Source organism: Recurvomyces mirabilis (assembly GCF_035927965.1).
Source record: "Recurvomyces mirabilis strain CCFEE 5264 chromosome Unknown scaffold_1, whole genome shotgun sequence".
NCBI lineage: Eukaryota > Fungi > Ascomycota > Dothideomycetes > Mycosphaerellales > Teratosphaeriaceae > Recurvomyces > Recurvomyces mirabilis.
Genome location: NW_027041935.1, coordinates 64437 through 82461, shown reverse-complemented (window position 1 = coordinate 82461; position 18025 = coordinate 64437). Strand labels below are relative to the sequence as shown.

The following is an 18025-nucleotide window of genomic DNA, read 5'->3' as shown; positions in this document are numbered from 1 at the left end:
GTCGATCATTCGGCTACCGATTTGCTCGCCTTCATGACAGATATGATGACGGCTCCAGCGGTATCGTCTATGTTGGTGACGTATTGCTCTGGCTGTGCATGTGGTTGCGATGTGGTGCAGTAGTATATACAAGCGGACGTCAGGCGGAAAGATGGAGAGTCGAGAGGAATGGGTGCAAGGCGTGGGAGACTATCCAAAAGGTACTAACAGCGGGCATCCCGCTTTACCTAAAGATTGATGCACGAGACCCAGGCACAAGAACCGTAATCGCATCTACATACTTCGTAGGCTGGCAGTGGACAGACGGTTATGCACGCTGGACGATATTCGTACACGAGATGTACTACTCACTACTCTATCGATGTCCCTACTGGGACCAAAGATGTCCTTTTTCTCGTAGTTGCATGAGGAAGCCCTTCGTTCGCTGCAGATCGAGGTGCAAGCCACATATGCATGGAATTGAGCCAAGTGGGACCTGTCGTCTGAAACGACCAATAGATAGAGGCCCGATCTCCGCTCCGCTTCCAGGCACGCCTTCTATGCGGACGTCTCGATTCAAAATATAAACACGAACACCACCGCCAGGGACGTTTTGTCTGACGAGACATATGCCTCTGGAGCACTGAGATCAGTTATGGACAAGCCTATACCAGCCTTCTACGCGTGTTATCTGCTCCGATCAACCGTAAGGCATCAGTCGTTGTATGTCGGCAGTACGCCACATCCTGTCAGACGACGGAACCAACACAACGGCAAAGCGGCCGGTGGTGCACATAGAACATCGAAGGACTCTCTCCGGCCATGGGAGATGACGTGCCTGGTTACTGGCTTCCCGAGTAAAATTGCCGCTCTGCAGTTTGAGTAGGTCGAGATCACTGCACTTTCCTTACCTCAGAGAAGATTGTGGTTGAGGTGTCTTGTACTGATATCGAACAGATGGGCGTGGCAGAACACTCATTTGACACGTCATGTGACTGCAGACGATCGTCTAACACAAGCAAAGTCAAACATACGCGTCTCGCCCATTTCAGGTCGTGTCAAGAAGCGGCCTGCCAGACCTCGGATGGGTATCACTGAGCGTTTGGGCAATCTGCATCTACTTTTGCGGTCGAGTAGCTTCGAGCGCTGGCCACTCAATGTCACTTTCTATGCTCAAGACGTCTTTCGGGTGTGGGAGAGATGGGTTCGTCAGCACATTGACCACCTAAGACCTGGCATCGAGGTGAGACTTGATCCATCTGCTGCAGCCAAAAAGGACCAAGCGGTAGCATCAGAGGACGCGGCAGCCGGTCTGACAGGCATAGCTGCTCTGAATATCGGCTATAATGGCTTTGAAAGCCAGCTAGAGAAGTCTAAGGGCATCTTCGAGAATGGTGAATGGCTGCAATGTGCTTGCTGTCAAGAAGCTGTAGTCGCCAGTGGCCATATGACGTTGGTCTGTAGTACCGAAGGTTGCAACTCTGTGTTCCACCTTGACTGCTTATCAACAGCATTCCTGGAAGCAGAAGGCGACGAAGATGCAATGGTGCCAACATCTGGTGCCTGTCCGAGCTGTGGTCTAGAGCTACAGTGGATTGACCTTGCAAAGGAGCTAACTCTGCGCATGCGTGGTGAAGCCGAGATCAGTGCATTGTACAAAAAGCGGCGCAAGAGGAAAGACGATGGCGATGCTGTTGCCTCCGATGCAGAGAGCGATAGGGATATCGAAGACAGCGACCAGGATGATTTTGCAGCGGACGCTGATGATTGGCATGAGCTACCAGAGAGCAGCGATGACGAGCCACTGGCTATGAGGAGCGACCCAGGCCCTGCTGTTGTAAAGGAGAAAAGAAAACTTATGGTGGAGGCTCCTGTTGTTGTCACACTGCCCCGACCGGAGCGGGAAAGAATCATTGAGGAGAGCGACTGGGAGGATGCAGCCGTGATCACCTGAAACGAAGTCGCTGAAACGATCTCCCGCCAAGCCTCATCCATCTACGCTACGCAATATCATGGCATCATCAGGACTAGCAATATCGCCAACCACGAACCAGCACCTATGCCTCGATCAAACGCTCCCACAAAGCGTGCTCCTCAAGAAACCCATGATGGATAATATTGACCAACCAATAATCCTTCCTCACCTTCTCCAGCAACTTACTACTCGGCGACCCCGGCTTATACACCCTCTGCCACTCGCCCCAGATCCCGAACGCCTCCTCAAGCCAGCTCTTAAAGCTGACAGCCTCGATGATTGTCGGAGTCACAATCTCCTTTCCCGTGAACGTGCCCCACGTCACGGGATTGACAGACTGCTCATCCGTGCTCACGAACTCTCCTGCGGCGTTTCCGGCGAAGTAGGTGACTTGCTCGTCTTGTTCGAGCTGCGAGCGCAAACGATGCCAGTCAGCAGATGGGAGGAAGATCTCCACAAAAGGCTTCTGGAACACGAAACCGTTCTTTGGTCCCCAGCCGAAGACTGGATCGGAGCTTCGCTTGCCATCCACTGCTGGCTGGGAGGCCACTGACCACCATCCTTTCTCGATCAAGCTCAGCAGCTGAGGTTTTATGGTGAGAGTCTCGGATTGAAGTGCGTCCTCTGACCAAGGAATAGCATTGATCTTGCCTTCGAGGTGATTACGGAATATGGTTGAGATGTCCTCGACAGTCGCTGGCTGGCCCCAAAGACGATTGGCTTCTGGTATGCTGGCGTGCAGACTCACACCGTATCCGTCGATCTCGCCATACGCAGGAGAGCGGACGTCGCCCCACCGACCGTTCGGAAAGTCGTCCCAGGTTGCTTCCCTGCCCAGCGCACCTTCGCCTTCCGAGATCGCGAGAGTGTTAGCCCGGTTGCCGTTCTTGTCGCTTGGAACGCCAGCCTCATCTTCTGGTGCTTGGAAAGCAGATGCGCAACTGGTGCTCGATACCCGTTCCCGACTGACCACAACTCGATTTCCTGGTTGCGCATTCTTCGTCGAAGACTTCCTGCGATGCTGCTGCTTATTACCGGCTTCCACAACCATGTAGCGATCGGCCTCCTCTTCAGCAATGGCGTACTCATGGCTACCGTTGCCATTAGTCGAAGTGACGATAGGTGTAGCCGGAGGTATCAGGCTAGATCGCTCCAATATCTGCGTCACAACTTTCTCCAAGTTCAACGTGTAAAAGTGGAAGCCTCTCGGTCCAGGACTCTTTATACAGTTCATCCTCTCCACCATCTCGCTCAGAATGTCCACGCCGACTCTCTTAACTGCATCGTCGTCGCCTTTGACTACTTCCAACCTCTTCAGCACCTCCGTAGGCAAGTTTGCATGGCTCAGCTTTGTGGTTCGGCGCAAGATCTGGTAGCTTTGTACTGGCATGAGGCCAGGGATGATCTGTATGGTGTTGAAGACCCCACTCTCATGCTCACGTAACCGGCGCTCATACTTCTCATATGCCTCCACATCGTAGAACAATTGTGTCATGATGAAGTCCGCGCCTGCACCGGCTTTCTCAACCAGAGATGCCAGATCATACTCTACAGACTGATGCTCCGGATGTGACTGATCTGAATGGCCCTCCGGGTATCCAGCCACACCAATGCAAAAGTAATCCCCATACTGCTTCCTGATATACCGCACCAGATCCACAGCCCAAATGAAGTCCTTGTTGCTATCATCCTCCTCGCACAACGGATTCGTCTCATCCCGATATTCCTCGCTTCTCGGCGGATCGCCCCTCAACGCAAGAATATTTCTCACCCCTAATCCCTTCGCCTGCTCCAGAGCGTCGTCCACAAGCCTCCGGCTCATATTCGTGCAGGTCAAATGCAGACATGTCGTTAACCCCAATCCTCTCTGCGTCAGCTCAGCGAGTGCAAGACTCTTCGCACTCGTGCTCCCTCCAGCTCCCCATGTAACATTGACAAACAAGGGCCTCAACGCCTGTGCCATGCGTGACAGGCGAGCCTGTAGATTGGCGAAACCCTGCTGTGTCTTCGGCGGGAAGAATTCGAGGGAGAAGTAATTTGTGCCTGGCGGCAAGGCCGCGATCTTGTCTGTGATCTTATCCATGTTCCTTGTGTCGTAGCAATGAGATGGGGCTACGATGGGTGTGGGCGTAGTATATTGATCGCATTGCTCAGCGGTGTGTTACATAGGTGGTGTGACTGAAGTAATGATGGGTTGCACCTGTGAATTCTTTGCTGAAGTTGGAGGGTCCCGCTTTCTGCAAGTGTTTTCGGCAGATGCGTTGACAGCAAACTACTGTAGTCACGCGACCAAGGACAAGGGCACGACAGCACTGTGAAAGTGTCTAGACTTTGTGCAGAGCATGGACTGAAAGCTTCCGCGAGTTACATATTCTTCACCCAACACAATGTTTGAACTAGGTGCACTCCCTGAGAGCTAAGAACGAATGTAGGCTGTGACCAGGGACGATGACAATTCGAGGCCTGGAGTTTAGAAACTGTTCGAAGTATGATAGATCGTTCACAAAGCATCGGCAAGTCGCCTGGCAGCCATGTGGTGTATGTGTTGGAATGCTTCGTGAAAGTACCATTACAAGAGTTCATAACGCTGCACCCACAGCTCCGACAAATGCCCCGACCTTACAACACCAGGCCACCCGAACGCCATCATGATTCCATACTCATACATGCGTCGCTGGCCACAGAAAAAACGTCACAATTCGCCGAACCTGCAATAACGAGACCGACTCTAAGAGGTAGTCGAATCGACGCTCAACTCAGATGCTAACGATGGTACATCGGAGTCGGCTGATCGTCTTCGTGATGACGATGATGCCATCTCATACTGCTGTCTGGTGTGGTCGTGAAGAAGCCTGATGACAGTTAGTATTGAATATCGATTGTCGTTGTTGGCAGGTGGGAAGTGAAACTGACTTTTGATATGAGCTCATGGCCACTTCTGGTCGTGACAGGTCGAATTGCTGAGAGAACTTCTCTTGCACTTCGGTAGGCTGCATCCTGTTACTTTGCTTCTGGAAAGCGAGTTGAGCGTCGGCGGAAGACATGTTGGTTGGGACGGTGAAGAGGAACTGGGATGGTGAATACGCCAGAGTTGCGACGGGAATGATTCTTCGTTAATGATTTGATTGGTGATTGTGTAGTGTAAGTGAAGAGATCGTGATTTTGTTTAGACAAGATGGGACCCAACAGGACTATATGCTTTGTATCAACCCACGAAGTTGAATGCTACCTCATCGCCAAAGTAAGAATAGCGGAGCCCCTGCGTCAGAACGACTGGCGATTGCAGTGTAAGACAACGCCAATCGGGACTTTATGATGAAGCGAGGAGCCCTCAACGACTCATGCGGGAGGCAATAACAGTAGCGGGTTCCCAAGCCGCCGCACGACCGCGTCAGATGTGGTTCAGCCGCAAGCTCGTGCCGGTACAGACGGCGGGCCTAACCGGCGGCGACACGGTAGGGAGGGAGGGCATACGATGCAGACTGCTGACTTCGATGCTGTCGGCCGTTGGCTCGATATTCAACCAACCTGAAGTCGCTAGTTGGAATCGAGCCGCAGGGTCCTGTTGGAAACGTGCAGGATGACGATGGCTGTCCAGGTTGCGGGGGTCGGCTGGATCTGCAGGGTCATGCATGGCGTTTCGGCTCTCGTTGTCAGCACCTAACCCAGCCTGGCACAGCAGCAAATGTTTCTTTGGCGCTCAAGCGAGTAAGAGTGCAGTGGATGGGACGACGACAACTGTCCAGCGCGCTGGTATGGATGACGAGCGTCGCCACGGTCGACTGCACAAATATCAGCCGTGTGGTTGGAGCCAAATGCCCACCCTTCTGACGTGCGGCCGTGCATTCGAGCCAGTAGCTCTGGCTTTCCCGCCCTCATACTCCTCCTCGCCTAAATGGATCATCATAAAGGTGCGTATGCCAAGGTCGAAATAACGGAATTCTGTGACCACCATCTTCATCGCAGGTCACCATCGGTCGTCTGCATCTGCTTCGGCGGCTGAACGGGCATCGAGAAAAAACCAATGGTCCCCTGATCGAGACTTGGTTTGACATCGCAATTTGCATCGAGCGATCGGGCGCAGCGGCCTAGGATATCCACTTCCCGAAGAGATCTGTTGCCATGATTGTCGACAACATTTGTTACATCGACGATGGGATGATAAGACCTCGATATTCTTTATGTCAATTCCAAGAAACTGCTTGGATGGAGTCCTTAGATAGCTTGGTCAAAGACCGAGGTGAGTATTTCGCTCTAGCCCTGTACTTTTCCACTCTATACAGGCCGCCTACCAATTCTGCTACAGGACTCGCTGTCCTTCTCCAAGGATTCTTGGCCATTGAGAGCGCTTCAAACATGCTACTTGGGCAGCACGAATTGCATCCCGCCTCACCATACTGACTTCTATGTCAAGTATTCGACAACGGTGTCGCTGTCACGGGCATGCTCGTTAACATACATCCAACCCAAGCCATGTCCTGCGCGCCACGCCAGCTTTCTCGTACGAAATGGCCGCTGGATTAGATTGCACTCTGAACATATCTTCACAGGCCATTCTCGATGAGGTGTCGGTTTTCGGCTTCCAGGAGTGTGATCTTTATAGCATGCACATAGGGGCGGCTCTTCTGGTGCGCGCCGTCTTACCTTCGAAGCGGGTGTTGCTTCCGCCATGGTTGCGTCGTCACCGACCATTGTCGAGTCGTCAGCTATGATCGACATAGCAGGAGTGTCCATGAAAAGGTCCGCCGGCGTGTCGATGAAGCTTCCAGCAGGCGTGGCAGTGTCTGCAAGTGTCTCGGCATCTGTATCCCACTCTTCGACAGCTGACAGCATTTCCTCGTCGATATCATCGGCGAACATGGTACCTTGCGGCAGGAGGTCCTGCAGAGTTGTTCCCTCTGGAAGGCGAAAGGTGCGTGTTATTACGACTGGCTCCCAGATAGGTGCACGACTCCCTGGCTTCCTCGGCTTGTCGAAGTTTCGCTTCGCCCTAGGTTGAGGTTTAGGCCGCATGATATCTTCCGCCAGGCGCGAGAAATCCACGTCTCGTGGTCCACGTCGTGGCGGACGAGGTGGCACATCCGAATCACTTGGAGATGTGACCTCTACGAAGAAGTCTTCAGCTTTTCCTCGGACCTTGCCTCGTGCTGTGAATCGGGTCTGGGCGGTATACATGTCGCCATCGAAACGAAGTGCCCATCTTAGGTCGAGATGCTTCAGGAGCTGTTTGCCACGTCGTTCCAGAAAGATGACCTCTTCGCAGATGGCCAGCCTCAGCATCGTGCCTGCCGTAAGAGCCGGCTTCTTCAGCATAGCCTGAATGCTCGTTACAGTGAGTTCGGTCTGTAACAGTGTAGGAATAAACTGACGCATCACATCATTCGTCATCTTGAGCACGCTTTTCTCTTGTGCGAGCGAGTAGGCCTGTGCAAGTAGGCATTGGTAACCCTGGTCTGCACCTAGAGACAAGATGGTGATCTCGCTCTGGTATGGCGTGCGCTTGTTGACCAGCCAGTATAGGAAGATGATGCGAGCTTCGGATGTATGATTGCTCCAGTCATACTAGTGAGGATTAAGCGTCTCAGACTCGCCGCATTGTACTATACCTGAACATACCTCGCGGTCCATCTGCTCGATTCCGTTGAACCAAGCATAGTTATTGTCTGGATTGAAATCGCGGAAGAAGTACTTGGATACTGCAGTGAGTGAAGATTGCTCGACGATGGCGGGTTTGACTTGGGGCGAGACACAGATCTTGACGGGCTCTTCGCAGACGTTGCTCTGCAGGCGCAGGAGCAGAGCCGAAGTGGTCTCGAAGAGCACCTGCACCGCCATGCTCGACTGAAGTGAGTGTTGTGATGGTACCTGAGAGGTCCAAACGTTGAGCTTCAGATCTTCAGATGGATGGTGTATTGTGTGACTCGGTTTGAGCGTTTCATCAGGTCTCGACCCCACTCTTGGCATGACAGGAACGGCAAGAACGCTTGAGGAGGAAGGAGCGACCCAGGTCCTTAGGGCACGTGGCTTCCAAAGGCTGTCGACATACACGATTCTGGAAGGCTTCCGAGCAGCTCAAGAAGAAGCGTGGGTGAAGGTGCCGAGAGATGAGGGCTGGGTGCAAGTGCCTGAGAAGGAGCAGCTGACCAAAGCTTCCAGGAAGAGGGAGGAGAAGACTGCTCCTGGGGGCGGGGGGAGGTCCTAAATGAACAGCGACTGCCACATGAGTAAACATGCTCGGAAGGGGTTCATCGAGGGCAACGATTGGCGGGTCCACTAGTGACTGACACAAAGGAACCAATTCAGACATATCGACCTAAAGTGACTATGTTGCTGTGCTAGGCCAGCTTATGAAGTCTCCTTGCAACTCAGGGTGGTCTACCTCCAATCACAATCTCCAATTTTCCCGAAACGTCCACAGCAGCTATGTCAATGGAAGATTGGGTCGCCATGACATGCTACGACAGCGAGGCGTCAACGCACGAGCGCGAGCAGCAAACAAAAGATATCAAACATTAACATGAATCACCAATACTGACCGTCCAGAACGATGACCACCCAACATTCGACCATGGCTCTACACCAGCAGTCGAAGCGCAAACGGTAAAGGCAAAGGACATTAATCAAGACGCAGCTCACCTGCCAGAACTGCCCGTTGTCGTGGAGAACATCGCTGAAGTGGACTGGCACTCGACCCTGGACGATGACGATGATGATGAGCTGCCGAGAGAAGAAGAGTGGATCATCATCCCCCAAGAGTAGCCAGCAGCGTCTCGTGAGATCAACGCATCCAACAAACCTCCGCCGCCCTTTGCTCACTCGTGTATTTTTGGTCTCCGGTGCTTCGTTGTGCGGGCTGTTCAGGCATGTCTGATACAGCAAACGTGTCCATTTTGTCGAAAGCATAAAGACACCGGCCGGCGTAGCATGCTCTTCGCCCTCCTATTCACGTTGATTTACCAGTGAATCTCTGACCATTCACCCACACGGCGCTAAGCATTGCTGACTCATGAAGCCTGAACTTCATAGTATTACAAGTTCGTACATGATCTCTTCCACAATATAACTTGTCCCGAACACGTATAACCTTGACCTTCATTCCACCCTCTACCAAACCGTTGCAGCATACATCTCCAATTTCCAACCACGACAGCCATCTATCAGGATGTCTTCCTACAAATTTCCCAAGGCGTATGGGACCCCTGAACGGGAGCCCAGGACCCGCCGTCTACCACTCGCTGCAGCATCGCACAAACCGGCACAGCCCTACTGCTACCACCCAACCCACATCAACGCATCTGATAAGGCCGCTGAGTTCGTGAGGTAAGCCTGTCGCGAAGCACTAAACCAGGGCTGGTGTCGAAGTACTGACACGCATCTCGCAGCCGCAGCAGCAGCCCGGCTATGCAGCCGGGTGCCCAAGTGCGCCACTCTCCAGTCTCAACGAGATTCGGCCCGGACTCGAAGAGGATTGCGAGTGCGGGTGCTTTAGGCACGTGTACGGGTGCTGTCCAGCCACCCAGGTTCGACAATGCAAGTTCCTCTCCGATTCCACATGAGCCCACATCACTGACCTGAAATCTAGCACGCCAAAGTCGCCGAGAAGCTGAAGGTTCATGATGCTGGTCGCGCGAAAGCGGGCAAAGAAGTCGAGCAGAAAAAGGTGAAGGTGCAGAAGGACGCTGATGTTGACGAGGAGTGGGAGATGGTTAGTAGGAAGGAGGCGACTGAGCAGGAGAAGTGGGTCGAGGTCGTCTGGGAAACTTGAGCAACTGAAGGCGGCGACGATGAAGGGAAAACTTTCTTGTACAGTGCGGCATCATTGGGAAGTATCACTTTGAGTATGCTGGTGCGCATTCCGGATTGTGTAAGAGTGGTAGCGCACTATGCAGTGCTAGGGCTGCTAGGCACCCTTCGTATTGGTATGCCAGTCTCCTCTAGTATTGTCGAGTTCATGCCACCCGCATACCTGCCTCGTGGAGATGCCTTTCACTCGTCAAGAGCACGATGCGAGACAAGCAATGGCGGGAAGGATGTTTGCTCTTTTTCGTACCTAAGCTCTGTTGTGTATAGGAGGCCACGTCTTGGTGAGTGATGTGTGAATGGCTCAAGTTTGCTGTGCAGAATACTTCAGGCCCAGCTAGTCCCTCTCTCCTCTTAACTCCAGCTCGTCTTTCACTCCATTCACTGACCTCCGGCCCCGCATCGACGCGGCTCTGCTCCTTCCCGATCAACGCGCCGCAAGGCCCGTGCTGTCTCCGCTCCAGAGTATATAAGCCCGCCACGCTTCTACTCGTATAGCTCCACCGATCTTCAACGCACCCAAATCCGGCACAAACGCAATTTCAACATACCAGCATGTCTCCATCTTTGTCGCCAGTAGCACGCCGCACCCGCAAAGGATCCGTTTACACCCGCGAAGGATTCCAGCCGCCTTCCAAGAAATCTACCCAGACCCGGTTCCCGAAGCACCAACCCACAGCTGTGACCATCCAAGCCACAACTACGCTGCCTACCCAGCGGTGGAGAAAGTCGCGTACGTAAGATAATCCTACCCACTTCTCCCACAACGGCTCCACCGCATAGCTGACTTTACTCTCGACTTCAATAGACGCAAGCACTGTCCCGCCGGCCGCCCGGGTTACTTCAAGCACAGTCCCGTCGTCCCGTGAGCGTGAATGGGAGGTCGTTGAGGTCGAGGAGGTCGAGGCGGAAGTGGAGGATTGGATTCAGGCTTAGGTCCGGTGTCCAATATATCGAAGATCATGTCTCGGGTGAATCGTCCACTGCTTCGAGACTACTGTGGCTTGGGTAGCATGTGACTTAGTGTGGCGATAATTCCTAGACGCCATTGTCGCTGTGCTCATCTCAACACGGCATCTTCGACATCTCCAGCTGGCGGTTTGCCATGTTGTAGCGAGTCGATGGTCTAGCAGTAGCATTCATCGTTGGAGATCCTACCGTAATGCTATCCCATCTCACTTCTCCCAAACACCCTATCCATCTCCGCACCCTCATCATCCCTTCCCACCATATCACCACCACCGCCCCTCCCCGCCTCCAACCCATCACCCTTCTCCCCAGCCACGCCATCGTCCATCAAATTCCCAACCCCACCAACACCACCACCATCTCCACTCCCCTCCACCTTCTTCTCCGGCTGAAGCAAATGCTGCTCACTATCCAACCAACCCGGCGCCCTCCTCCTCTTCTCCCTCAACTCCACCTCCTTAATCCCCTGCTCCCACTCCCTCACCTTCCCCTCCGCTTCCTCCCGTTGTCGCTGGATCTGTTTCAACAGTGCCCGATTCTGGGTCGTTATGGTGGACGGGTGTGCGGCGAAGCCCGAGGAGCTGGTGACGTAAGCGGGGAGACTTGGGTCCGGGTGTGTGGCTGTGGGCGCGGAAGAGGAGAGGATTGAGGGGGGAAGGGTTGAGGGCAGGGAGGTGTAGGTTGGTGGGAGGGTGGGTGGTTTGGGGAGGTCGAGGAAGGGGTTTACGGTTAGCGGGGTTTGTTGGAGGAGTGGGTGGGAGCCTGGCTTGACTATCAGCTGGGTGTCCTCTCATCTGCTATAGGATACGTACGCTCGTCATGCATGGTCGTTGTTTTGTTATGGTGGTTGAATCATATGATATAATCCAGTAAATTGGCGAAGTTGACCATCGAAGTGAAGTCGCATGCCGGTGGGCTGAGCTTGCCTGCTGTGGCGGTGCACTGTGGCGTCGTCTCAGACCAGATATACGCCCTGCTGCCATATCATGCTCACAGAACCAGAACCAGTATAAGCAGGATAATAAGCACAACAATCAGTACACCAATACAACAGCTCGACCATCGATCTGCCGTACACCAAATTAGCACATCCTCCCGACCCCTCCCTACCACAGTACAACTCACCCTCATTCCTCTCAACAACATGCCGGATTCTCTTCAACCCCTGCCCTAACTTGCCTCCAACACGATCCGTAATCGCCTCCGTCTCATCAAGCAACTCCGCCTGCTCCTCCAATTCCCGTCCCATCGTATCAGCCTGCAAGCGCAAATTCCCCACCGTCTGAAACACGCCCTCGAGCTGCTCATCCTGCTCGTGCATGATCTCCATTTGTCGCTGTTCCTCCCAGGCGCCGTAGTCGTCGTCGTCTCCTTCGCCGCCGTGTCCGGCTAAGGGGTCGTCGTCATCGTCGCCGGGGTGGAAGGTGTCCGGGTGGGCGAGGGAGGCGCGGCGTTGGCGGTCGGCTGTCGCGACTGTGGTGGAGAGTTGATGGTGCATATTCTCCACCTCTGACGTGACATCGTCTACTAGTTTCCGTCGGCGTTGGACTTCGGAGACTGTGAGGCCGTAGTGCGAGGGATCTCCTTCGACGGCTTTCACGCTGTCGACTAGGTCTTGGAGGTCTGTGGTCAGGTCTGTGAGGGTGCTCTCCAGCTCATGCCGTGCTTCTGCTAGTTCTGGCGAGTTGGCTGAGGGGGCAGAGGATCGTATGCGCAGGTAGGATTGCAGAAGTGGTCGGCATTGTTGGAGCAATGCGAGGATGTCGGCCTGGGCTTCGAGGAAAGGATCTTGCGACATTGTGGCAGACTCCAAGATGATACCAGTCTTACATGTGTGGTCGGTGCAAAGCTGCTAGCAGTATTGTATCGTAGAACGTAACAAGTAATCGCCGGGATCCAAGTCGCGAAGCTCAAGAGCAGACGCGATATCCTGTGGCTGCTGTGGCTGTGCTCTGCAGCATAAAATGAATCAGATCGAATTCGTTGGCAACTTTTCTTCGCCCGGGGACAACACCCGAAGACGAAGTCACATTGTCACAGCACTCCAGTTGAAAACAATCTAGGCAATGAGCCGACAGCTTACAACATTCCTGGCTGGTCTATCTTTCTACATCGACGCCGGCTGAACCAGGACATCGTCAACCAAGACCACAAAATCTCTTGCTAGAACAGCCAAAACAACATGGGACCAGAAAAGCCACTTCCCCTAAGCGATAACTGGAACACCACAGAAGAATACATCGAATCTCTTCTGGACATAGTCGGCAACAACGACCTCCTCCGCACCCTCTGCGGCGGCGTCCACATCCTCGACTTCTTCACCAGCGACCCGGACCTCTACTCCCGCATCTTACCCCAAGACTGGCGGGACTTCTTCGCTCAGCACAAGGTCGGCGATATTCTTGACCTCCTTCTCCGTGAAGATGTTAAGGATCTTTGGAATGCTGTCGGTGAGACGTGGAAGGATGGTGTTGCGCCTCCCGAGTCGCTGGTTATGTATATAGAGACTGTGAGGAAGCACTTCCTACTCCGCCATGTCAAGTCCTCACAATGCGCGAGGAACAGGGCGATGAAGCCTACGCAGAAGATGGCGAGGCATGTGGCGGTCGGTATGACAATCAAGAAGGTTCATGAAGTCGGGTTGTTTGCTCGATATATCTCCGACCTGACCGACGAGCTGTCCCAGTCTTCGAGATCCGGTGAGAGTAGTGGAGTGTCCCATCTAGTCGATTTCGGCTCAGGGCAGAATTATCTCGGTCGTGCCTTGGCTAGTGAGCCTTACAACAAGAGTATTGTAGCCATTGAGTCTCGGTCGCAGAATGCGGAAAGGGCGAAAGAATTCGATGTCATGGCTAAGCTTACGACTAAGACGGCTCTAATGAGGAACAAAAAGATGTATCGCGCTGGCGTTGAGGAAATTGGTCTACCAGCGCCGCCTCCTGAGACGGTTCCGAGCGAAGGCGCGAAGGAGATAGCAGCCACGAGTACCGCAGACTTATCACTCGATCCAGCAATCGAAGCCTCCCCGAATGTGAAGGGGACTATACAGTACATCGAACATCGCATACAAGACGGCAATCTCGCGGACGTGATCCAGCAGATACCGCAATCGAACCCGAGATTAATGATCATATCCCTCCACTCCTGCGGCAACCTCCTTCACCACGGCCTACGCAGCTTAATTCTCAATCCAGCCGTGAAAGCCGTAGCAATGGTTGGCTGCTGCCACAATCTCCTGACCGAACGTCTCGAGCCAGCGACCTACAAACTGCCCTCCTTACGTCCTACGACCCATGCTCATCCCCGCTTACACGACACGGGAGACGCACAAGATGAACACGGTTTCCCGATGTCCGAGCGCTTGTGTCAATATAATAACGGGCATGGCACACGATTGAATATCACAGCGCGCATGATGGCGGTCCAGGCGCCACAAAACTGGGCCGAGAAGGATAGCGAGGCGTTCTTTACACGACACTTCTACCGCGCGCTTTTGCAGCGCGTATTTCTCGATCGAGGGATCGTGGGACCGCCTTCAACGGAGCATGAGGGCGGGAGTGCGCTGGGACATAGTTCCGGGACACCTATCATCATTGGCTCGTTGAGGAAAGCATGTTATACTTCCTTCGTCTCCTACGTCCGAGGCGCCGTGGCTAAAATCATCCTGAACTCGACTTCAGTCGAGCACGCGGCACCTTTCCAGAAGAAGATGGAGACGATGACGGATGAGGAGATCGAGGGATATGAGATGGAGTTCAGGCAGAGGAAGAAGGATCTCAGTGTTATGTGGTCGCTTATGGCTTTTTCGGCTGGGGTGGTCGAGGCGGCGATTGTGGTTGACAGGTTCTTGTGGTTGAGGGAGCAGGAAGGGGTGGTTGCGGAGGCGTGGGTGGAGGCGGTGTTTGAGTATGGGATTAGTCCGAGGAACTTGGTTGTTGTTGGCGTGAAGAAGTGATTCCGCTGTTAGAACACGAAGGGCTTGTGTGTTAACTTCATCTGGAGCACCACTCTTTGACTTACTTCTAGCTGAATTATGTGTCTATTTTGGTTAAAGGACCAAGGACAGTCGTCTGAGCCAATCCTTCCTGCGCCACAGCATTCGATGTTTTTGATGTCTCACCTTCAGCCACATGCAGCGGACCGGAGACCGTTGACCCAATTTTGTGGAAGAGACCACATCGTCCTTATTCAGGAGAGCTGGAATACGAGATGTTCGTCATCCTGCTATTTTTCTTACATTCGTGTCTTCGCAAGCAAACAACATAGACTTGACCTTGCCATACGTTTGTGCTTTGCGATCATTATTCTGAATATGCGGCCTTGAAGGCAAATCTCGATTTGATTCGCAACGTCCCGCTCACTTCCGCTGCGACGACATTCGTTCTCCACAGTCACTTTCGTAAGTATTACCATCTCTTTGAGAGGGACATGTCACTCCTTGATCGCATAGGAGATCGAGTACATGGACGGCCAGCAGCAGACGTCGCGACGCCAGGATGGCAATTGATGCCTAAATTGCAACAACTCCGCACGACTATTTCATCTCAGATCGCGACCCAAAAGCAAGCCTCTACACAAGTCGCTAGAATTCACGATTGTTTGCTGACAGCGGCTACAGCACCATGTCGTTGATCCAATGGGTCGTGACGAAAGTCGCACCCGTCTTCATCGTAACATCACCCGTCACTTCTTACGCCGACCAAATATGGAACATGCACAAGAATCGCTCATCGGCGGGTTTCTCCCTCGACATTCCACTAATCATGCTCGTCTCCTCGATTCTAAAGTCAGTGTCAACCCCAGCCTCAAAAGGCACTCCCACCCAATACCTGAGAAGTGGCAAATATCAATGCTGACATCTACAGAATCTTCTACTGGTTCGGCGCGCACTACGACTTCCCCCTCTTCATCCAAGCCAGCATCATGATCCTCGTGCAATTCGTCTGCTTGCATGTCGCACTCCTGCACCGTCCACCTTTCGGAGCCCAACATAGTCTCAATCAGCCCTTTGCGGGAGCCAAGGATAACGAGCTTCAGATGAACCGGCCTTACAATTTCTGGCAGTGGCGGAGTCGAAAACCTTATTGGCAGTTTCTAGCCACTTACTCCGTGATACTATTCCTTCTACAGGTTTTCATCGGGACTTCGGCGACGTATGTCATGATTCAGGGTTACGTGGCTTTGAGTGTGGAAGCTGTTCTACCTATCCCGCAGATCTTACAGAATCATCGCAGTAGGAGCTGTAAGGGTTTCAGGCTATCGGTGCTCGTCAATTGGCTTGTGGGAGATGCGTTCAAGATGATGTATTTTTTCTTGTCAGTGGGCAGCGTGCCTTGGGCGTTCAAGCTTTGTGGGTTGTTTCAGGCGGGGTGTGATTGCTTTTTGGGAGTGCAGTATTGGATGTATGGGGAGGGGGTGGATGTGGTGGATGGTGGGCTCAAAAGTCCGAGAATGGCGTGAGGGTGTGTATGGAGGCTGCCGGACTGGATGGAAAAATGCTGGGTCGAGTTCTGCGAGTGGCGAGTGTGAGCACTGGACTCTAGGCTCAAGGCATCGAGGTCAGGATTCTGTGCAGAGGTGGTGCCGATTTGAGCTAGAGGTTGTGGTTCAATCGCTGTCATGCTTCGCGCCGAACCTTGAGGACTACACTCGCCAATGTCCCGAAGCGCTCAGACTTCCACACGCACGCACTCAATTTGCGCATCCAAAATTCAGAATTTTGGTCACGGCACGACTTGCCCGCATACCCGGCTACAGTTATACGCATGAAAAGACAGAGTCGAGATAGACTTTCGAGACGCCAACGGTCATCCTGCTGAATAAGTTGCATGTGCTCAACAGCTGGTCAGCAACAGCTACAATTCAAGACATCGAATCGCTGGCCGCTGAGATTGTAGGGCAATCGGATAAGTAGATGCTGCTTGCGCTCGCTTGATAGAAGTGTTTCTCATTCCATCGCATACCTCGAATGATGGAAAAGCGCAGTGAGTTGGAGAAAAGTAGATAGCTGGAACGATTGTTCAATACTGATCGATACTGATCTCATTCCTGCTCATCATGTGCTGACGCAAAAGACGTTGCGCTTGCACATGTTCAGAAGAGAGCAACGCTGTGGACATATTTTCCTTCTGGTCGAAGAACGCACCGTCAGTCGAAGTAGGCTCCACTTCTTCACCCTTCAGCAAGCTCATCATCAGGAATCAATCACTGATCCACTAGCCAGACCAGAGGACCTCCGCAAGCATGTACCGAACAGTCTCGGCATACCGAAAAGCCATGCGATGGTTGAGAAACCTTGACTCCGCTGTGAAGAGCGCTCAGCCTGCGCAAGCTGATTTTCATCTTCTCCAGGACTGGACAGCCATGATTTTAAGCAAAATTCATCTCTTCTTCTGACCATAATAACCCCGCTCACTCACAAGCAAAAACTTGATGTGGTCATAGTGTCCTTATTTTGACCTTCTAGAGCTCACCGCACGCCGTCGACTCCTCTTCGTGCTGTGGTGCTGGGTATGAGTGATATTGCTTTCCAGACGCTCCATCCAGTGGCATCATCTGTAGATGTAGTGAAGCAGTGCTGATTGCTCAGTGCGAGTGGCCGGCTCTTCTTGTCCCAAGTCTGTCTTCTGGCCATGCTGCATCAGTGCTCTCTAGTACGCAGTCGTACACCTGTAGGGAAGATGTCGAGAACCTTCCTCACCGCCACTCGTTTCCAAGTGAAAGTAGCAGTATAAAGGCCGGCTTACCAGTGAAGTTTGGAATTACGACTTCTTACCATCTCTCGTCTGCAGTCATTGTAGCAGACGACATTCATAGTAATTCGTTTGTCATCCCTACTCACTCCCACTCTGGCCATCGCACGGTAAGTAGTGACCCTTACCCTCATACTCCTTGCCCCTTTTACACCATCGTCTTGTGTTACTTATGCTGACTGTTTGATGTCGATAGACCCTCACCATGGACAACGACAACAACCATACCAATAATCCTCCTCAGGATGGGGACGACTTCGCGGCGTGGCAATGGACTCAGAGTCAGCCCATTCAGACCAACGCACCGTACTACAGCAATAGTATGAACAGTATGCTGCCTGCGAGTATTCTGCCGGCTACTGCCTTCCATGCTGGAGCTGGAGCTCAATGTAAGTCTTTCTTTCTTGAATTCGTGGTCGCATGTCTAGGTGGTAGTCGCCCCGCGTGATGGCAAGTGTGCTGGAGCTGGTCTGTTATCATGTCAGGGTCACTGGATCCTCGAAATCTCCTGGACACGGCAATATCGCTGGTAATTGTGTTCTGTCATCTC

The 18025-nt window shown here is 52.9% G+C and overlaps 11 protein-coding genes across 11 annotated transcripts; 6 read left to right on the top strand and 5 right to left on the bottom strand.

Moving 5' to 3' along the window:
* Window positions 1-634: 634 nt before the first annotated feature.
* Window positions 635-1933, top strand: SLX1 (Slx4p interacting protein; the record flags this gene model as incomplete). Its single annotated transcript, XM_064832752.1, has 2 exons — window positions 635-861; window positions 937-1933. 2 exons carry the CDS (start codon window positions 635-637, stop codon window positions 1931-1933), a joined length of 1224 nt encoding a protein of 407 aa, XP_064699021.1.
* Window positions 1934-2036: 103 nt separating this feature from the next.
* MET12 (methylenetetrahydrofolate reductase 1) lies at window positions 2037-4037 on the bottom strand (the record flags this gene model as incomplete). The annotated part of the gene is made up of 1 exon (XM_064832751.1): window positions 2037-4037. One exon carries the CDS (start codon window positions 4035-4037, stop codon window positions 2037-2039), a length of 2001 nt encoding a protein of 666 aa, XP_064699020.1.
* A 645-nt stretch (window positions 4038-4682) lies between these two features.
* On the bottom strand, window positions 4683-4998 carry LTS14_000035 (uncharacterized protein; the record flags this gene model as incomplete). Its single annotated transcript, XM_064832750.1, has 2 exons — window positions 4683-4806; window positions 4868-4998. 2 exons carry the CDS (start codon window positions 4996-4998, stop codon window positions 4683-4685), a joined length of 255 nt encoding a protein of 84 aa, XP_064699019.1.
* A 1500-nt stretch (window positions 4999-6498) lies between these two features.
* Window positions 6499-7789, bottom strand: LTS14_000034 (uncharacterized protein; the record flags this gene model as incomplete). Its single annotated transcript, XM_064832749.1, has 3 exons — window positions 6499-6549; window positions 6599-7516; window positions 7571-7789. 3 exons carry the CDS (start codon window positions 7787-7789, stop codon window positions 6499-6501), a joined length of 1188 nt encoding a protein of 395 aa, XP_064699018.1.
* Window positions 7790-9116: 1327 nt separating this feature from the next.
* LTS14_000033 (uncharacterized protein) lies at window positions 9117-9719 on the top strand (the record flags this gene model as incomplete). Its single annotated transcript, XM_064832748.1, has 3 exons — window positions 9117-9274; window positions 9303-9474; window positions 9537-9719. The coding sequence occupies 3 exons, from the start codon at window positions 9117-9119 to the stop codon at window positions 9717-9719; spliced, it is 513 nt and encodes a 170-aa protein (XP_064699017.1).
* A 590-nt stretch (window positions 9720-10309) lies between these two features.
* On the top strand, window positions 10310-10690 carry LTS14_000032 (uncharacterized protein; the record flags this gene model as incomplete). Its single annotated transcript, XM_064832747.1, has 2 exons — window positions 10310-10487; window positions 10563-10690. The coding sequence occupies 2 exons, from the start codon at window positions 10310-10312 to the stop codon at window positions 10688-10690; spliced, it is 306 nt and encodes a 101-aa protein (XP_064699016.1).
* A 229-nt stretch (window positions 10691-10919) lies between these two features.
* LTS14_000031 (uncharacterized protein) lies at window positions 10920-11548 on the bottom strand (the record flags this gene model as incomplete). The annotated part of the gene is made up of 2 exons (XM_064832746.1): window positions 10920-11344; window positions 11536-11548. The coding sequence occupies 2 exons, from the start codon at window positions 11546-11548 to the stop codon at window positions 10920-10922; spliced, it is 438 nt and encodes a 145-aa protein (XP_064699015.1).
* A 27-nt stretch (window positions 11549-11575) lies between these two features.
* Window positions 11576-12521, bottom strand: LTS14_000030 (uncharacterized protein; the record flags this gene model as incomplete). Its single annotated transcript, XM_064832745.1, has 2 exons — window positions 11576-11649; window positions 11849-12521. 2 exons carry the CDS (start codon window positions 12519-12521, stop codon window positions 11576-11578), a joined length of 747 nt encoding a protein of 248 aa, XP_064699014.1.
* A 384-nt stretch (window positions 12522-12905) lies between these two features.
* Window positions 12906-14678, top strand: LTS14_000029 (uncharacterized protein; the record flags this gene model as incomplete). Its single annotated transcript, XM_064832744.1, has 1 exon — window positions 12906-14678. The coding sequence occupies one exon, from the start codon at window positions 12906-12908 to the stop codon at window positions 14676-14678; it is 1773 nt and encodes a 590-aa protein (XP_064699013.1).
* A 667-nt stretch (window positions 14679-15345) lies between these two features.
* LTS14_000028 (uncharacterized protein) lies at window positions 15346-16183 on the top strand (the record flags this gene model as incomplete). Its single annotated transcript, XM_064832743.1, has 2 exons — window positions 15346-15509; window positions 15589-16183. The coding sequence occupies 2 exons, from the start codon at window positions 15346-15348 to the stop codon at window positions 16181-16183; spliced, it is 759 nt and encodes a 252-aa protein (XP_064699012.1).
* A 1497-nt stretch (window positions 16184-17680) lies between these two features.
* On the top strand, window positions 17681-17923 carry LTS14_000027 (uncharacterized protein; the record flags this gene model as incomplete). The annotated part of the gene is made up of 2 exons (XM_064832742.1): window positions 17681-17864; window positions 17904-17923. The coding sequence occupies 2 exons, from the start codon at window positions 17681-17683 to the stop codon at window positions 17921-17923; spliced, it is 204 nt and encodes a 67-aa protein (XP_064699011.1).
* Window positions 17924-18025: the final 102 nt, after the last annotated feature.